General features: G+C 40.8%; 1 protein-coding gene across 1 annotated transcript; it reads left to right on the top strand.

Moving 5' to 3' along the window:
- Positions 1–1,576: 1,576 nt before the first annotated feature.
- On the top strand, positions 1,577–13,388 carry LOC134495173 (proepiregulin-like). Its single transcript, XM_063300397.1, has 5 exons — positions 1,577–1,844; positions 8,154–8,240; positions 8,879–8,996; positions 11,771–11,920; positions 12,812–13,388. The coding sequence occupies exons 1-5, from the start codon at positions 1,796–1,798 to the stop codon at positions 12,903–12,905; spliced, it is 498 nt and encodes a 165-aa protein (XP_063156467.1). The 5' UTR covers positions 1,577–1,795; the 3' UTR covers positions 12,906–13,388.
- The last annotated feature ends 4,380 nt before the right edge of the window (positions 13,389–17,768 follow it).

Raw genomic sequence — 17,768 nt, forward strand, 5'->3', positions numbered from 1 at the left:
TAGAGCTACACAGGACCTGACAAAAAAGCATTCCATGGAGGCTATTTTATGGGTAAGAATTACAGCTTGAAATGATTAATAGAGCTCAGCTTTGGAACAGGGAGTTTTTTAAAAACTATTTGTAACTCAATTCTTTGAAAAACACTCAAAGATCTGTTGTAAATCACCCGCAAATTCAACTATAAATCTTTCTTTTTTCTTTCTTTCTTTTCTATCCCACCTTTATTATTTTTATAAATAACTCAAGGTAGTGAACATACCAAATACTCCTTCCTCCTCCTATTTTCCCCTTACATCCTATATAAGTTGTTTTTGTTATATAGTATATAGTTTTTGTCTTTATCCGTTTTCCCACTACTATTTTTTTTCCTCTTTATGAAAGAAAGAAAGAGCATTTTCATATAGGTAATAACATAAAGATACTTTATTTAGGCGAATAGCTTCATTTTAGTTAAACCAGCACTCAAGAACTGGGCTTACCAGACCTCGATGAATAGTGCTGAACTAATATGAAGTTTAAGTAGCAAATTATTCATTGAACAAGGCAGTTTTTTTTCTGGAGAAGAGAGGGAGAATTAACTCATACTATCAAGAGATTTCTTTTTTCCCAATCCTAAGCAATTGCCACAAATACTTGATCATATCTCTAAGTATTCTGGCCTGTAATGCTAAACTGTAATGTGGGTTGCTTCCTTATGGCTTAGGGTGAAGCAGGAGTCCATTCACTAAAGCTTAATGTTCAAATCTGGACCACCATGAAACCTGGCTAAGCATTATACACAGCACCAGCCTCAGAATGAGATCAGGGGGACACAGCTACTTTAAACATGTCTAAGCCTGAATCCAATGCAGGGGCACTTGAGGATCAGGTATCTTGGATTTGACCACCAAATGGCCTTTTCTGCCATCTCTATTACATTGCCAACAATCAAAAGTTTCAACTGAGAACTGAAAGGTCATTTTCATGGCAACTTGGGAGCTCACGTCACTCGTGATTTATAGCCGCTCAGCTTATCTAATCTGGGTGCCATTTCTTTATTTGCCAACCTCATCACAACAGGAATTGATAGCAACCAACAGTAAACCAGCCCTTAAATGGGAGCCAGCCCTGCCGCTTCCTCCCTCTGCCTTCTCCCTCCTGTGGGCCCGCAGCTGTGCTCTCGGGGGCTGAGAAAATTCACACTTCGCAGGCTCAAGGGCAGCCTTTGCTAGTCCAAGCGCTGCATGTCACGACTCTATCCGTAGACATCCTGGAGCTAAGCCGTGCCTCCTCTGGAGCTCTTGGGCCCATTGAAAGAAAGGTTTCCTTGAGGGGAGATTCCACTGGAATCCAGCTTAACAGGAAACCAGGATCAGGCCCAGATCCACCTATTTCCCAGCAGAGCCTGGCTCTTCTCCCTCTCGAGGCTCTTTAGCTGGCCTCCGCCGGCGCCTCTTCCCTCGTGGAGGAACTTGGGCCTGGCCGCGCGCGGCCCTCCCTCTCCCGCTCCTGCCACTACGGCGGGGCAGGTGAAGGGAGCCGCCCCCGCCTTCACCGCGCCGGTGGAGAGATACCTCTAGCCGCGATTTCGTCAGCGAGGAAATTCAAGCGCTTTGCATATCCAAGCTCACCTCACCGCACCGCTGCCCTTGCAGCACGCCCAGCCGCCCCCGGATCGGGAGGCTATAAAATGGGGAGGCGCGCCGGTCGGAGCAGCGCTCTCCTTCGACGGGCAGCACCAACCGGGCGTCTGTCCTCTCTTCGCGTGAAAGACCGCCCGGCTTCGAAGACAGCCTGCTCCGCGACCGCGGACAGATGGCCACTTGCAGCTCTCAGAGCCTCGGAGGCGCCCTGCTCTTCCTGGGTAAGCTGCCCTTCCTCCTTTTCGCCCCAGCCGCTGTCCAGCGACGCGAATGCCCTCTCCCGGGGCAGGCGAAAGGCATGACCGCCCGTACCTGCTTCCGATCGTACCCTGCCTCTGTTGCCTCCGTTCCCAGCCACTGCCAGTCACTGAACTCCCCTTCAAGTAACGGAGGTAACTTCTCCAAGGGCAGCAGGGAGGGGGGACCCTCCTTTAACACTGGTACAGTTAAAGCTATCTCAGTCACCAACTGGGGACAATGCGAAGTTAATGCCATGGGGATGTGCCAGGTAGAGATGTTGCTGGGGCCCAGTTGTGCTGCAGTTAAGTGCAGGGGGGGCCATGTCCTAAGTGTGCTTATGGATCATTCCATTACAATTTCTTGCTACAAATGCCCAGAGTTTCTGTTACAGAGGTAGAAAAGATGCTGGCTGTGCAGCACCATTGTGATGAGATAGATACTGCTGGCTGGGCCTGAGGAGAGAATCTTGTGCCTAAGGATCCAGGGGCTGCACTTTGCAGACCTCGCCCGGAAGGGGATTCTTGCAGTTCGTGGCCAGCTTCAACCAAATTCACTTTTTTTTTAATGTTAACTTTTTGAAGAGTGCAGTAATAAATAAAACTATAAGATAAAACCATTTCAAGGCAAACCATTTTGCCATGGTCTTAAAAAGTTAACAAGGCTTGTATATATATTTAGATTCATGCAACTGGACTAGCAGAAGTAGATTTTCTACCTCCTCTTCCTGCAATCTCCCCAAAAGATGAATTGATAGATTATATTGCTGGGGAGGGAGAGAGGAAGGGATCAAAATTAGACAGCAGCCAATGCAGAATTCCATATAACCTCTAGATGGCAGCAAATGGTGAATCCTTGTTGCCATCTAGTGGTCCTCCAGATCTTGGCAGCCAAAATACAGTAGCCCTTTCTTTCAAGCCCCATGTCATGAGCACTGATGGTGAGCAGGAGGGGGCCCCTATCCAGGAGGGAAAATGCATGTGTAGTAGCGAGGAGTTGAGCAGTCATTCAAAGAGACACAGAACAGACCCACCTTGACTTTTGGGGTTAATCTGTATGGGTTTCCTCACGCTTCTTCAGTTTGTAAGGATTTTCTATCTAATGTAGCAGTAATAAAACACTAGAGACTTATTCCTCATCTCAGCATGGTTCCTGCTTGTTAGGACACCCCATGTGGCTCTGCAAAGCATTTTCACTGGCCTAGTAAGACTATCATGGGGAGGTTGAGATGAGAAAGTCAGTATAATTAAGCCTCTAATCATTCTTTCAGAGTAACACCTGCCTAAGAATTCTATCATAGGTCCTGAAGACAAGAATTAGGCCCCCACCAAAGACCCTCTGTCTCATGCTTGTTAACCTCTATTCTTCCTGGCAGTTACTCATGCAGGATCTCCATGGTTGCTTGAGAAATTCAAAAAAGTTCATATACTTGTTGGTCATAATTTAAGTAATTTGGCTCTAACCATTAAGGACTCTAAAGGTCTATGACATCACTTTGAATTGGACCCAGAAAGGAACTGGGAACTCGGAAGTGCGGTTAGCCCCCTCCTTTCTGGACTTCAGAAAACAGCTGAAAACCTGGTTTTGTCACCATGCCTGGAGTGGGGAGAGGAAGAGCCATTCTTGGGGCTGGTTAGTTCCCTAGCCTTGCAGGGACTGGCCTTACCCCTTTATGGGCTGAATTTGATCTGCCCTTACTTGGATTTTATTGTATTTTATAATTATTGAGTATTGGCATTATTTATAGTTTTACTGAATTTTAAATTGTTTTTACTGTGAACTGCCCAGGGTCCCTGGTGTGGGGGAGATGGGCAGTGATAAAAATATGATAAATAAATAAATAAACAAACTGGTAGCCATTGCAGTTAATGTATAATTAGTCTAGTAAGAGCAGAGCAGTCAGTTCTCCTCATCATGCTGACTGTATGTACATCCTAATCCCTGTATCAGTGAAAGCTTCAGTTATGTGCATTGGATAGTATGTTCTGGATATCAGCAAATCCTAAGTGACAGAATTAAGGTCTGTGACATTTTCCTAGGATCACAGCGGGTGACACCCCTAGCCAGCAGTATGCCTGTGCTTCAACTGATATTTAAACTTTGCTGAATATGGTTTTTGTGTTAAAAATTGAGTTTATTCAGGCCATAAAAATTCATAGGTTGGGTTCACACATCATGCTAAGCCAGGAGTGCACAATGCAGAGAACCCAGCACCTCATGCAGCCTCCAGCAGTTCAGAGTACAGCCTCCAGAGACCCTCCAAGAGCTATTCATTTCTAACTTTAAAATTGATAACGAATGAAATTATTAAATACAGAAGGACCAATGCAATCAACTTTGTTTCATCATTAATTTTTAATTAAAATTGAATGAAAAATCTCAGGGCAACAGCTTTATTAGTCTAACCCGTTGAAGTTGAATTTCAGCAACTCTGTGATCCTTCGCTGTAGACATTCAAGTCCAATTTTAAAATGTGTTCCTCAGTATAATATAAATTAAGGAAGTGATGGACGTACCAAGAACTGCAATCGTCTGTTGGAAATACAGATTGCCGAAGTAAACAGCTCTACTCTTTTGGTAAAAGATTTGTTAATTGAGTTGTTCAGTGGCCCAAGAATTGCTTTGAGTTGCTTTGACTGTCACCTTCTGCCTAGTGACTCTGGGTTTTTCTCAAATGCAGCCACTAATTTCATCTCCTAATTATAGGGCAGGTCTTTCTTCATCTGCCAAACCCTTCTCAACAGGAGGTGCTCAGTTTCTGTTTTTTTACTCCAGGACAGATAGTTTCTCCACCATCTTAATTCTACCCATTATACAACATTCTGAGCCCACACATGAGATGTAGACAGGAGGAAAAGGGATTCTTGATGATACAAGAGTGCTGCTAAACATGTTATACAACTACTGGGAATATTTTTGATACATCTTATAAGCAACATATAACTTAAAGGAATGTGGGTCATCATCCTGGCATAAGTTGGAAAACACTGTTCTGCATAGTCTGCTCATGGAAGACACTGTTTAGGCAAGAGAATTCCTCTTAGAGCCTGCCTCCTGGCTACAGTTCCCAAACAGTTTCAACTGCTCTTTGAATTCCAAAACTAGTTTGGAATTGCTGACTCCAAGGACATGGATGCTTGCAAAATTTAAGTGTGCGTTTGGAACAGTGCTTTTTCCTCACCATGTTCAAAATTGTGGTGTTCTCCTTGCTTGCACCACCACCTCTATTGTCCTCTACAAGTCTTCACAAATTTGATTGTAATGAGTGTAGAAATGGGTGGTTTAACCCCTTCTTTAATCTGGGGTTCTCCTGTAAATTGGGACTACAGTGCCAGTGGTGGCTGGGAATTTTGGAAGTTGCAGACTGAACACACATGAGCAGTTAGGTTGGGGAAGTTGTTGCATGAAAACATCTATATAGTGCAAGAAGTTCCAACAGCACAGTACTGTCTCTCCCAAGTCTTTTTTTTTTTTTAATGTAGTAACCATCCTCCTTCCATGGCCAATCAAAAAGAAATTTCCAAAGCAGGCTGTAACAGAGGATGGAACCTGTTCAAAGAAGAAAAAATGGTAGAGCTCTTCATGAAAGACTGCACAGGTCTTTGGACCCCAACCACAATCCACTGAATTAATAACTATCATCACGTTGATGCCTTCCAAATGTGTTGGAATCAGTCCATCAGCCTAAGAATGTACAATATATGGTAGTGGGCATATGACATTAAAACTTTGGGTAGTGATGAGTCCAGTTGGTATATTGACTACAAATGTTCCAGCTTTCAAGGAATAAAACATTTAGGCTCCATGATAAATATTTGGTTGCCAGTAGAAGGAAAAGTTGGCTGAAATTAAACCCTCATCTAGACCTTATTGAATGAAGAACCCCAGAACTTTAGCTACCCAAAGTATAGAAGACCCAGAGATAGGAAGATGGAAGGGAAGAGGTAAAATTACGCAATGGAATAAGATGCAGACATATGAGGAGAGAACAGGTAGAGGAAGCAAAGGCCTGAGGAAATGTTTTGGTGGCTGTGAGCAAAATCCTTGTGCTGGAGACAGCTCATATTTCCTTAAGAAGTGGCTATTTGATAAGGATAAAGCATTGTGCTCAGGCAATGCCAAGGTTTTCAGAGGCTCAAGCTGGGATCCAAGTGAATCTTGAATAGGAGTAGGCTGAGGCCGAAAAAATATTTATTGAACACTATCCCTAAATTCACTGTGCTTTTTAACAAAGGTTTTTTTTAACCTTAATAAGTGCAGAAATAAGTAGTGCCTCCATTCTGGTACAGTCAATCTGTTTTCAAGACAGAGCAATGTTAGTCTTCCAGAAAAGCAAGGATGTGTGTTGCATTAATATTCTACCAGCCTGATAGTAAAAATAACCATAACAGTCCAATAAGTTAGTATTAAGTAGCTGTTCTCTCTCTTATAAAGAAGATAACAATATTTGTTTAATGACCCAGCAGCCGTATTAATGTGAATATACTCCTCCTCCTTCATCCTCACCTCATACATTGAATGCACTTGAGAGCGATGAGAGCAATATTGCCTGTGGGGGTTTTTTGGCTGGGTAATGATTAAAGGAGTGACAGTTCCTTCTGCTCCATGGTGCAAATACCTTACCCACATATGAAATCTCCTTTGCCCTCTTATTGACGTCATTAGAGAAATAGGGCGCAGAATCGCTTAGGAAGATAGCTTTGAGATATAGATGAAAAACAGAAGAGATTATGGGAAGATATTGATCCACAGCATTTACTGCTTCCTCAACAGCAATTGCTACACCTATTTTTTCAGGAGCATGAGTTTCAAAACCAATGTTTGTTTCTTTCACTGCTTCCCCCCACCTCACCCCCTGCATTGCCCTTTAATCCTAAATACTTCTGTCATCTTCCTATCATATTAACTGGCATCATCCCCTAAATTCTAACATGTCCCATTTTTGAGAAGTTTGTAATAAGATAAAAGCTCAAGGCTTAGATAAATGTGTCCATTTTTCACCGGATTTCTGCAGTATGTTGGGATGCCCTTTTAGCTCCCCAGTAGAATTTCCATAAATAGGTTTATTCACAAAATGTGCCTAACATCCCCCGTGAGCCCAGGCATGCTTCTGTACCAGTGGTTCTGGTAACACCTAATCATGCTTACCAGATCGAGAGCCAGTACGGTGGGGAGTACAGAATTCCTGCCCACTTCCTTCAAATTTATTTGATATCCCTCAAGCCTTTGTATCTGGAGAATACAGACAAGGCACCCTTATGTCAAGGGCCCCGTCCCCACGGGTTGGGCAGGTAACAGGAGGTGTATTTGGACACTGTGGTTAAGCAGAGTTTAGGAGGTGCCTTCTGGGTGGCTAGCACATAGCATCAAGTTTTGTAATGGAGAGGCTCAATTGTCTTTTCTCTGCAGTTGCTGCCGTTCTCTTTCTCGAGCTCTTTTTGTTGAATGACTGACTAAGTGGGCTTCACTCTGGCTGTGGATGATGGGTGTTTTAGGCCAACAAAATTGGGGAAAAGTAGTTTGAGGGAAATTGCCCTGTAACTTTAAAGTAACTGATAATGACATAAATTTCTTCCTGGGTATGGCTTGAAATCAAAACCTTTAGGACAGATCTGAGGTAACTGTGAAAACGTGCTAGCATTCTGAAACTACGCCTTTTTCCATCGAATGCCTTATCTGGATGTATCCGTAAGAATCAAGGCCCAGATTTGTAACAGTGTATTCCAACGGGTATGCTAAGTTTTGGATGTGCATCTGCTCAATCTCTGGGGTACTGAAGGGTGGTGCTCAATGCATTCTAGTACCATAATTTCCGAGGAATCTAATCAGCTGCAACTATGTCCCTACTGGCACAAAACATGTGGGTTTCCCCAAGATCAGTAACGATTCATATTTGATGGAGCCTCTTTTTTACTATTTCAAGTGGTTCTATATATACTATAAGGAAATTTGAAGTGAAAATACATCTTTGTAAATCTGTTGAAAAACACAGTGGAGATATACTAGCAAATCATGATAGATCATGATTCCTAAAGGCATGCCCACTTGTGTGCACTTTCATTACAGAGACACAGCATCAGAGGGAGTGCAAAGTACATAAGAGGGAATCAACTGTAATACAGGGTTAAGTGCATAGTTGGTGATGATATAAGTACTGGCAGGGCTGGCTTGGCACAGATGGCACACCCTGTTGTGCCAGCCTTTGAGCTGAAGTAAGGTGACAAGAACACTGATTACACGGAAACTGTTCTGGAAGTGTCTGCTTCTCTTAAAATGGATTTTTTTTTTTTTAGGATGGCACCTAGTTCAAACCACTCTTAGTACAACAGTGATCCCATTATGTGGAGTAAATAAGACTGAAAACTGTATAACTACTGTTGGTAAGTCAGATTATTCTCTAGTATTTAGTAAAATACCAGAACATTATCAACAGATAATGAATAAAATAAATGAGTCCTCTCAGCATCCTTAATTGCATTTGCATTTCTTCTCTTTCTTGACACAATTGCACCCGTCATAGCACTATCTCCCTTCTGTCAAAATTGAACTGCATTTCCTTGGGGTTCAGATTTGTTTCTGAGTCTTGTTTCTGTTGCATGTTCCAATGTAAAGTGCCAGGTATATAGATGGCACTAAATACGTAATTTTTGACTGTATAGTATTTGACTACTTAAAGGCATCCATGGAAACTCTTGTGAATTCTTAGGTAGCTTCCACACTTCTTTCCAGCAGACTTTTTGTAGGAAATACTTCAGATGCATTGTGCTCTAAATAGCCAATGCTGTGAAATGGCCATATTAAATCTGGATGTCCTTGCAGTATCCAAATATTGAAATAAAAGGTTTTGTGTTTTTTGGCATCCAAAACAAATTCTTAATAAGGCAACATCTGTCCGTCTGTCTATATATTCTATTTATCTCCCACTGAAAAGTATTTACATAAGGTTTTTCCAATGAAAAATATCATTTGGATTTTGGAGGGTTTTTCTTCATGTATCTATATATTGTCATTCAAACAGAAACTGTTCTACCTACAACTCAGATGGGAAGACAAACAGAATGCAAGCCTGAATGGCAAAGCTTCTGTTTCAATGGAGAATGCAAATACTCAGAGACTTTGGAACGATATTACTGCAGGTAAAAGAGATGCTGTGAAGGAAAGGATAGAGGTGCTGGGGTCAGTGGTAGTGATAACAATATAAACAATAATAATAATGCTTAGCTTTCTGATTAAGCACACATGTTTTTTTTTTAAACTGCTGCTCCTGTTCCTCTGCCTTGAAGACCTAGAAATTCAGAAGCTGTTTTTCTCACCTGCCTACCAAGAAAGGCTTCCTTTCTCTAATTTCTGCCTAGAAGCTTGTTGTTAAAGGCCCTGGAGCAGAACCAAACTTATGGAATATTTTATTCACATTCTATCTTGCTATCTTTCTCCTCACTGCTTGAACAAATTATCACATAGAAAGTATAGAAATATTTGAAAGAGTAATTGTTGATAGTCTTGATTGATGATTATGTGTCACTGAATTGGCATTTACTCTTAGTGACCACATAGATCGAATTTTCTAGGAGGGCCTCTCCCTAACCTGGTCTTTCAACATTTCTTAAATGTTAAAGTGCAACAAAACAGAGAACTGTAGCTGATTCTGAACTATTCTGGGGTCCTTGTTGCTTCTACCCTGCTAGCTGGCTGCTCAGTTGCTGTGAGAGAAAACCTATCCCTGTGTGGATTCTAACATTGCTTGTCCTTCTTATATAGAGAAATAGTACAGCTGTGTTTATCTGATAACACTTCTGGATACTTTAAAAAGACAAATGCTTTATTGGACTGATGGGCCCCAGGATCATTACTGGGACTGGTCTGGATTCTTTTCTTGCCTCTGAATGGCAGTTTTAGGCCATAAGGACTAAGCCAGAGGCAGGGAAGTGAGTCACATGTCCGGAGCTTTTTTCAGGAGCTGCTAGATTGTCATCATCTTGGCTTCTTCTTGAGAAGAAGATGAGCACAGTTCTAAAATTGGAGAAAGAGACTTCAATAATCTGCACTGTGCTGAAAACACTGCTCTGACAGCTGAAAATGCAAATGACCTGCAAGCTCTAGTAATGAAAGTCGAGAGCAGGGTGAAACCCGGACTAAGATTAAACATAAAGAAGAGCAAACTAATGACAACAGGTCCTTCAACCAGCCTTAGAAATGACAATGAGGATATTGAAGTGGTGGATAGCTTCTGCCTTTTAGCATCAACTATCAGCAGTAAAGGAATAGTAAAGCAATCAAGAAATATGCCACAGGCTAGCACTTGGTGGAGTTAACCATGAAAGCCTTGGAAAAGATACTCAGATGCTAGACTGGGCCATACCTACAAAAGATCAGAATCATGCAGGCAATGTTTTTCCCTGTGACACTCTGTGGAAGAGAAAATCATACTTTGAAGAAGCAGGATAAAAAAAAGTATTGATACTTTTGAATGTTCATGGATAGCCAAGAAAAAAAGCAAACAAGTCAATCCACTTAAAGCACAAATGATCAGGCTCAAATGATCATATTTCAAACACATAAGTCCTAGAAAAGACCTGGACAAGTTTATAATGCTGGGGAAAGTAGAAGGAAAGAGAAGAAAGGGCATGTTACGTACCCTATTTGCAAGAGAATTCCATCTGGCGGGGTCCAGGAAGTGAGCCTTCCCTGCAGCAGCTCCCACCCTCTGGAACATTCTTCCCCCAGAGATGAGACAAGCCCCTCTCTCCTGGACTTCCATAAAAAACTAAAAACCTGGTTTTGCCAGCACTCCTGGAGCGGAAAGGGGAATAGTCATTCTTGGGGATGGCTGGCGCCCTAGAATGGCCCCTTTATATTCACGGACTGGTGTAGAATCTTCTGCCATCTGGATTTTATTGCATTTTATATTTTTATCTTCTATTCATATTCATATTTATTGTATTATTTATAGTTTGTATTGAATTTTAAACTTTATTTCTATTGTAAACCGCCCAGAGTCCCTCCTTAGAGGGGAGATGGGCAGTGATAAAATTTGACAAATAAATAAAATAAAAAACGGGATAACAAGCAGCAAGGTGGATGGACTCAATCACAGCAACAATGGGTACACTGTTGGAAGACCTGAAAGACCAGGCTGGGGAGAAGCTGTCCTTGAGAAAAGCCATCTATGTGGTCACTAAGAGTCAATGGTAATTCAATGGCCATGATCATCAATCAAGGCAATCAATGGCTCCTCATCCATTTATTTGTTCATTCGTAATATGTACATATTTGGAAACAGCCTTCCACAACCTGGTACCTTTTAGATTAATTAGATTAAAACTCCTATTATCTGTAGCTTGCATGGACATGCTTTTGCTAGAGGGGTTGATGGGAGTTTTAGTCCAACATGCGTGAGGGCATCAGGTTGGGATGGCTTTTCTAAACACCAGGGGTGCCTCTCCATTTCAAATGTCAATTTCATTTTAACAATCCTGGTATTGTTTAAAACTGCAGTTCCCAAGCTGTGCACCACAGCACCCCAGGCATCACAGTGAACTCACAGGGGCCCCATGGGATATTTGACTAAATAATAAACAGAATGATTAGTGAGTTTGGTGCAGTGCCCCAGGGTGCCATGGTGCACAGTTGGGGAACCTCTAGGGATGCTGTGAACTGAGAAAGTTTGGGAACCTATGTCTTAAAAAGGTTTTTGGGAATCGTAGTTTGCTGAGGACACCAATAAATCTGTTCCCTTTCCCAGAAGTTCAGTCCTCAGGATTCTCTACCAAAATGGAGTGACTATAATCCAGTGCTTGGTAGATACTCTGGGGTAGTGCTTCATCTTTGACTGTAGTCTCAGCTTGCAATCTATTTGATACTAGAAAATAGGCAGTATGTCTAATGTTGACTTTTTTCCTGTCTCCCCTAGGTGTAAGGAGGGCTTTATTGGTGAACGATGTAGCCATTCAAATCTGGATCTTGTCATACGACCCTTGAGCAATGAATACTTGGCATTTACTATTCTTGTGTGTCTATTTTTCTTCATTGCAATTTTATTATCAATATACTTCTACAGAAGGTAAGCAACATTTTTACTGATGGGATTCCACAGTTTTTATTCAGTAGTAATTCAAATAACAGAGCTAGGCTGTTGCATTTCTTCTTCTATTTTCAGAGGTACACACCCCAAACCCTTCAAAGTAAATTTAGCAAACACATATCATATAGGCCCATATATAAAAATCTGAGATTGGCAATAAAGAACATTTTACCTGAAAAACTTCTGCATATCTAGATTTTGTGAAAGGGACAAAAGCAAATCAGTTTTTTAAAACATAAAAATGGATTTTAAGAGTCTAAATGATCTGATCTTGTTTGCAGAATGTCATTGTGGTGTTAATAGTGGACTTCCATAATTTTGTTTCCATTTCTGGAGTTTATTCAGATCACTACACATGTATAATTTCCTACAGTTTTTAAGACCATCCTTTTAAAAAATTCATGCAACAGCATCTGTGCATAACATGAAAACATATTTTTTTATTTATTTTATTTATCAAATTTGTCACCACCCATCTCCTTCTACCAGAGGGACTCTGGTTTTGATTTTGATATAATTGTCTGTTACTGACAATGATAATTTTTTAAAAATTCCAAGTGTTACAGCATACAGTTTATGCCCTGAAGTGCTAAAATGTAACTTTTGAAATCCTCCAATTAGAAATAATAAAATAAGAGAAATAGAATTCTGGATAAAGTAAAAACCATAGAACAGTGACAGATGAGGAAATCTCACTGACACACCAACACCATTGCCTTTCTCCATGCTTTTTTAACTTAGTACCTTTTAAACTTAGTACCTAAGTCAGTACCTTGAAGAAATAAAAGAATATAATTCAATGACCTGCAATAGATCCAACTGCCTATAACTTATTTTATGTTCTTCTAAAGATGTCCTTTCTCCTCACAGGTATCTAAACAAGAAGCAGAGACTTGCTACAGGCAAAAACTATGAAGAGGTTGCTACAGATACTGAAAAAGACCACAAACTTCTTCATGTGTGAAATGAGGATTCATAAAGAAGCCATTTATTTAATAATATTAACACATATTTTATTAATATTTATATTTTAAGTGAAAGAATTTCAAAATCTTGATCAGAAAATATATGTACAGGTCAAAAGCACTATTTTTTATAAATGTTATTTGTATTTTATTTTTTATTCAATGTTATATCTGTGGAATGTTTTCATAATGTAATGCAGTGATGTTTTGCATTCACATCTGTGAATTGTTACATGTGAATGCATGTAAAATTTATCTTCTACATGCTTGTATTTACTGAACTTCAAAATACAAAATGTTGCTGTTTTCTTCACTGGAAGAAAGGTTTTAGCTGCAAAAGATTAGAAGAGGTCTTTGTTATAAAGATGAAATCTTCCTAATCGTTCTAATTAGCTGATTTCCTTAGAAATAACAACAGAAAGTATAATATTATAAACTTGTGCACTTATTTATTTGTTTATTAAAACATTGTTTGCTCACCAGGCCTTTGAAAGAATTTTATATCTGTAAAAGGACAATAACAGCACAACTAAAGTAAATGCAAAAAACAAAGCGTTCTTTAAAAGGTACAATAGAATATTCCACTGAAGTTCCCCAAAAGAGAAAAACAGCATCTTAAATTATACTTAAAAATAGGCAATGTTCTAAATATGGAGAATACAAGAAAGACATGGAAATAAATCATTTTCAATGGGCTAAATCAGGATTTCTCAACCTTGGCGACTTTAAGATATGTGGACTTCAACTCTCAGAAATCCTCAGTCAGCATGGCTGGCTGGGGAATTCTGGGAATTGAAGTCCACATATCAGAGTTGCCAAGGTTGAGAAACACTGGGCTAAATAGTGACACTGCAGAAAAACAGATCGAGAAAAAGGTAGTTCGGAAGGAAATATATGAGTTCAGTCTTGGATATGCAGAGTGTGAAGCAATAACAAAGACTCAAAAGGCAGTTGGAGATGGGTGATTGAATCAGAGAATGGAATGTGGAAATAGAGCTGAGTGTTACCAGCACAGAGGTGGCTGTGAAATCTATGTGATTTAATCATGTCACCCAATTAAGGTGTATAGCAGAGAGGAAGTAAAAGTCAGCTCTGGAGCTCTGAAGGATACAAAGATAGAGAGGGAAGCACAAAAAAGCATGGACTGGGGAATTCTGGGAGCCAAAGTCCACACATCTTAGAGTGCCTAAGGTTGAGAAATACTGCTCTACAGAAATACTGGAAGCACAATCATATCACATCAATCAGTAACAGGATAGCAAAAGTACAGATTGTAATCAAGTAATGTTCCAATTGCTTTTTCACCTGATCTTGCAGGCTGCAGCATGGCATCTGGCCACCTGGTAATACAGAAACCTGTTTTTATAAGTCAGAACTGTGGAGATCCCAACATAAAGAGGGTAAACCAAGAAAGGGGCTTTTATATTGTTTTGGGCTAGCTGAAATTAATGGGACACATTTCTGTGTGTGTGCATGTGTGTTTGGCTAAGATCAAATGGAACAGCCAGACATTCACACACACAAGTAAAAGTGAGGGACAGGAGGGGAACTTTTAGACTTGCAAGGATGTTAGCCTTGCAAAGTGGTCCAGACAAGAAGCACTACTAGGAGTCCTAGCTCTATCTTTATTGTAAGATTACATTAACAGAATCTTGCAAGTCTGAAAGTATCCCTGTACTCTCTGGAAAACTAGGGAGGGTCCCTTCTGAGACGCTTTCACCACCCCTTCTCCTTCAGACTCAAATTTTGTTTATCAGACCATTGTCTCGGCTGCAGCTCTTCCTCCTGTCTCCCAAGGTCATTCCCACATACCATTACAATAATTTGTAGAAGGAGTAAAAGACATAAACCACCCAGAGTCCCCTTTTCGGGAGAGATGAGCGGTGATAGAAATTTGAAAAATAAATAAACAAACACAAGTAAATACTAAACAAAACTTTCGCATGATACAATAAACTTAAATCATATAATCACATCAATTAGTAACAGGACAGCAAAAGTACAGATTGTAATCAAGTAATGTTCCAATTGCTTTTTCACCTGATCTTACAGGCTGCAGCATGGAATCTGGCCACCTGGTAATACAGAAACCTGTTTTTATAAGCCACATAAGACCTGACAGGCGGCATGGAAAGCATCAATAACCATATGGCCAGTGAAGTGTGGCAAATTATATCCATAGCAAAATATGGGTTATCTGCTAACAGAATATAAAACTGGAACTGCTACGGATAACTCTAAGCTATCTTGGCTGGAGATGGGAGAAAGGCCGCATCATGAGGACATGGCATAAAAACGTTCTGGTGTATAGTCATGCCATGGTTAGGGGAAAGTGAGGAAGACCCCCATCGCAACCATTTAACAGTACATCCTCAGCTTCAGCGTATTTACATGTGTGCAGAGGAAAGCAGAGATAAAGTTGGAAAGAGCTGTTAGCAGTTAAAAGAGACCATAAACAACATCTCAGCTCTGGGAAAGGCATGGGTATGAGAAATAGATTCAAGATAACCCTCCTTGATGCTGTATGGTATACAAGGGGGCAGAAGGAAGCTCTGGCAGGCTTTCGTGTGGAGTTTCAGTAGTCCTTACTGTGCCTCTTTCCTCATCTGGCCTACCTCAATGGGCTGACAAAGTAAGTGCACATGCAAGCTTCCACATGCAACAGCCAATATATACAGTTCAACACTAACCACTGCCCCTGATGAGCATGTACAGCATGGCTGAATGTGTGCAGTGCATCACAAATTCCAGGGTCCAATTAAACAATGTAACATAGAGAAAGTTTCTGACCCACTCATAAACCATACGGGAAACCATGATTAGAAAAAAATCTGTGTTTTTCTGAACTTTCTTTTCCCAGATGAATGGACTGATTGGCAGTAAGGTGCTGAGAAAATGAGATGGGGAATCTGTTTTACAGGGTTTTCCATTTAGTTTATTGTTAATTTTAATCTGCATTTTTAACTTATGGTGGTATATTTTTTGTTTTTAAACTTTGTTAGCTGCCCTGATCACTTGCTAGAGTAGAAAAGCAGGGTAGAAATCAAATGAATCAATCTCAGAGTTCATCTGTTTCAGGGTAGGGGGGTAAGGCTAAGAAGGCTACCTATAATTCAAGGGATTCTTGTTCCTCAGAATGTCACCGTCGTAGATGCCTTACACTTGGACCATCTTTCCTTTCTTTAGAAGGGGTATGAACGGCATTGCTAAAGGAACTCACCTGTTGCCAGAAATGCTACTGCATTATGTGAATAACATGTTGTTTATTCGTTTAGTCGCTTCCGACTCTTCGTGACTTCATGGACCAGCCCACGCCAGAGCCTCCTGTCGGTCGTCAACACCCCCAGCTCCCCCAGGGACAGGTCCGTCACCTCTAGATTATCATCCATCCACCTTGCCCTTGGTCGGCCCCTCTTCCTTTTGCCCCCCACTCTCCCTAGCATCAGCATCTTCTCCAGGGTGTCCTGTCTTCTCATTATGTGGCCAAAGTATTTCAGTTTGGCCTTTAATATCATTCCCTCAAGTGAGCAGTCTGGCTTTTTGTATGACATTTGTATGACATTGTATGACATTTTGTATGACTTGATTTGTTTTGGAATACTTTAACTTCTGCGTCTGTGACTGTGCCTGCTCCCTAGTTATTTGAAACAGACTCCTACCCTCTTCATTCTGCAAATTTTGCTTCCCCTTCTGTCAAATTGCTAGGCAACTACTTGAGACAGTACTGATCAGTGGTCAGCTGGGCCAGTAAGAAAGGAAGGTACAGCAGGTGTTCAGCTTGTTCTAGGCAGGGAGAGAGAGATCCCGAACTCGCCAATTCCTTAGAGAACAGTGGTGGAAGAGGGTCTGGCTACCTAACGCAGGCAGAACTGAGGAGCCTTGGCAAGACTGGGGAGACCCGAAGAGTGGGAAATTCTGTGTGAGGAAATTCCTGCAGTCAGAGCTGTAAACCTGGGGACGAGAGGGCAAAACCAGCCTGATTCAGTGATAATGCACAAACCTCAGTGTCTGTCTGTCTCACAGAATTGTTCAGGAACTTTAATAAGACTGTTCTGTTAGGGAGTTACTTTATTATATATTCCAGATAGATTTCAATTTGGCTTGAACAAAGAGGAAAGGGATAACTGAGTAACTGATCAAATATTGAACTTGCCATTCAAAATTATTACTAAGCATTTTCTATCTAACCTCTGTTTGATTCCTTGTATCTCCAGCCTGAGAGTAACACATCAGACAAAATTATATTGATTTCCTATTGTTTCCTTCTCTTACTGGAAATCACTTTGCTATTGCTCACCATCTCAGTCTAGAATACATTCAGTCCAAGTGAAGTTTGTTATATTTTGGTGGTCATGATGAGTGTGCTAGAAGCAATGTAGCAGAGCCAAGCAAGCAGATAGATTTTTATATATATGACCAGGTCTGGAACCTGGGAGGAGGAAGAATTTTACCTCATCAGAGTTACAAGTAAAATTGGGGCCACTGTCCACAGTTGCAGTTTGCAGTGGGAGGAAAGCTACCGTTTGGAACGTCAAGAAGCTTGTAGAGTTGCCTTGTTTCTGTTGCACACCCTTTTTGCTCTTTAAAGCCAGTCTCCTCAGGCTGTTTATAGCTGAGAGGTGGAAAAAAGATGGCCCTTTCTGTTAGAAACAGGTATCTATCTCTTTAAGTAAAGGGGTGTTGATTTTCAAACCCGTCACCAAATTTTGTATCTAATACATTCAGTGGAAGTTCCATGTATACTTTAAGCCTGTTTCATGAAGACAGTCAACTCAAATGAAATCCCACTGATGTTTACATAAGAATAAATCCTATTTAACTCAATGTAGAAAAGTGCACTGTTAAGGGTTTACTTGACTCAT

The sequence above is a fragment of the Candoia aspera genome, chromosome 4 (assembly GCF_035149785.1).
Source record: "Candoia aspera isolate rCanAsp1 chromosome 4, rCanAsp1.hap2, whole genome shotgun sequence".
Classification (NCBI taxonomy): Eukaryota; Metazoa; Chordata; class Lepidosauria; order Squamata; family Boidae; genus Candoia; species Candoia aspera.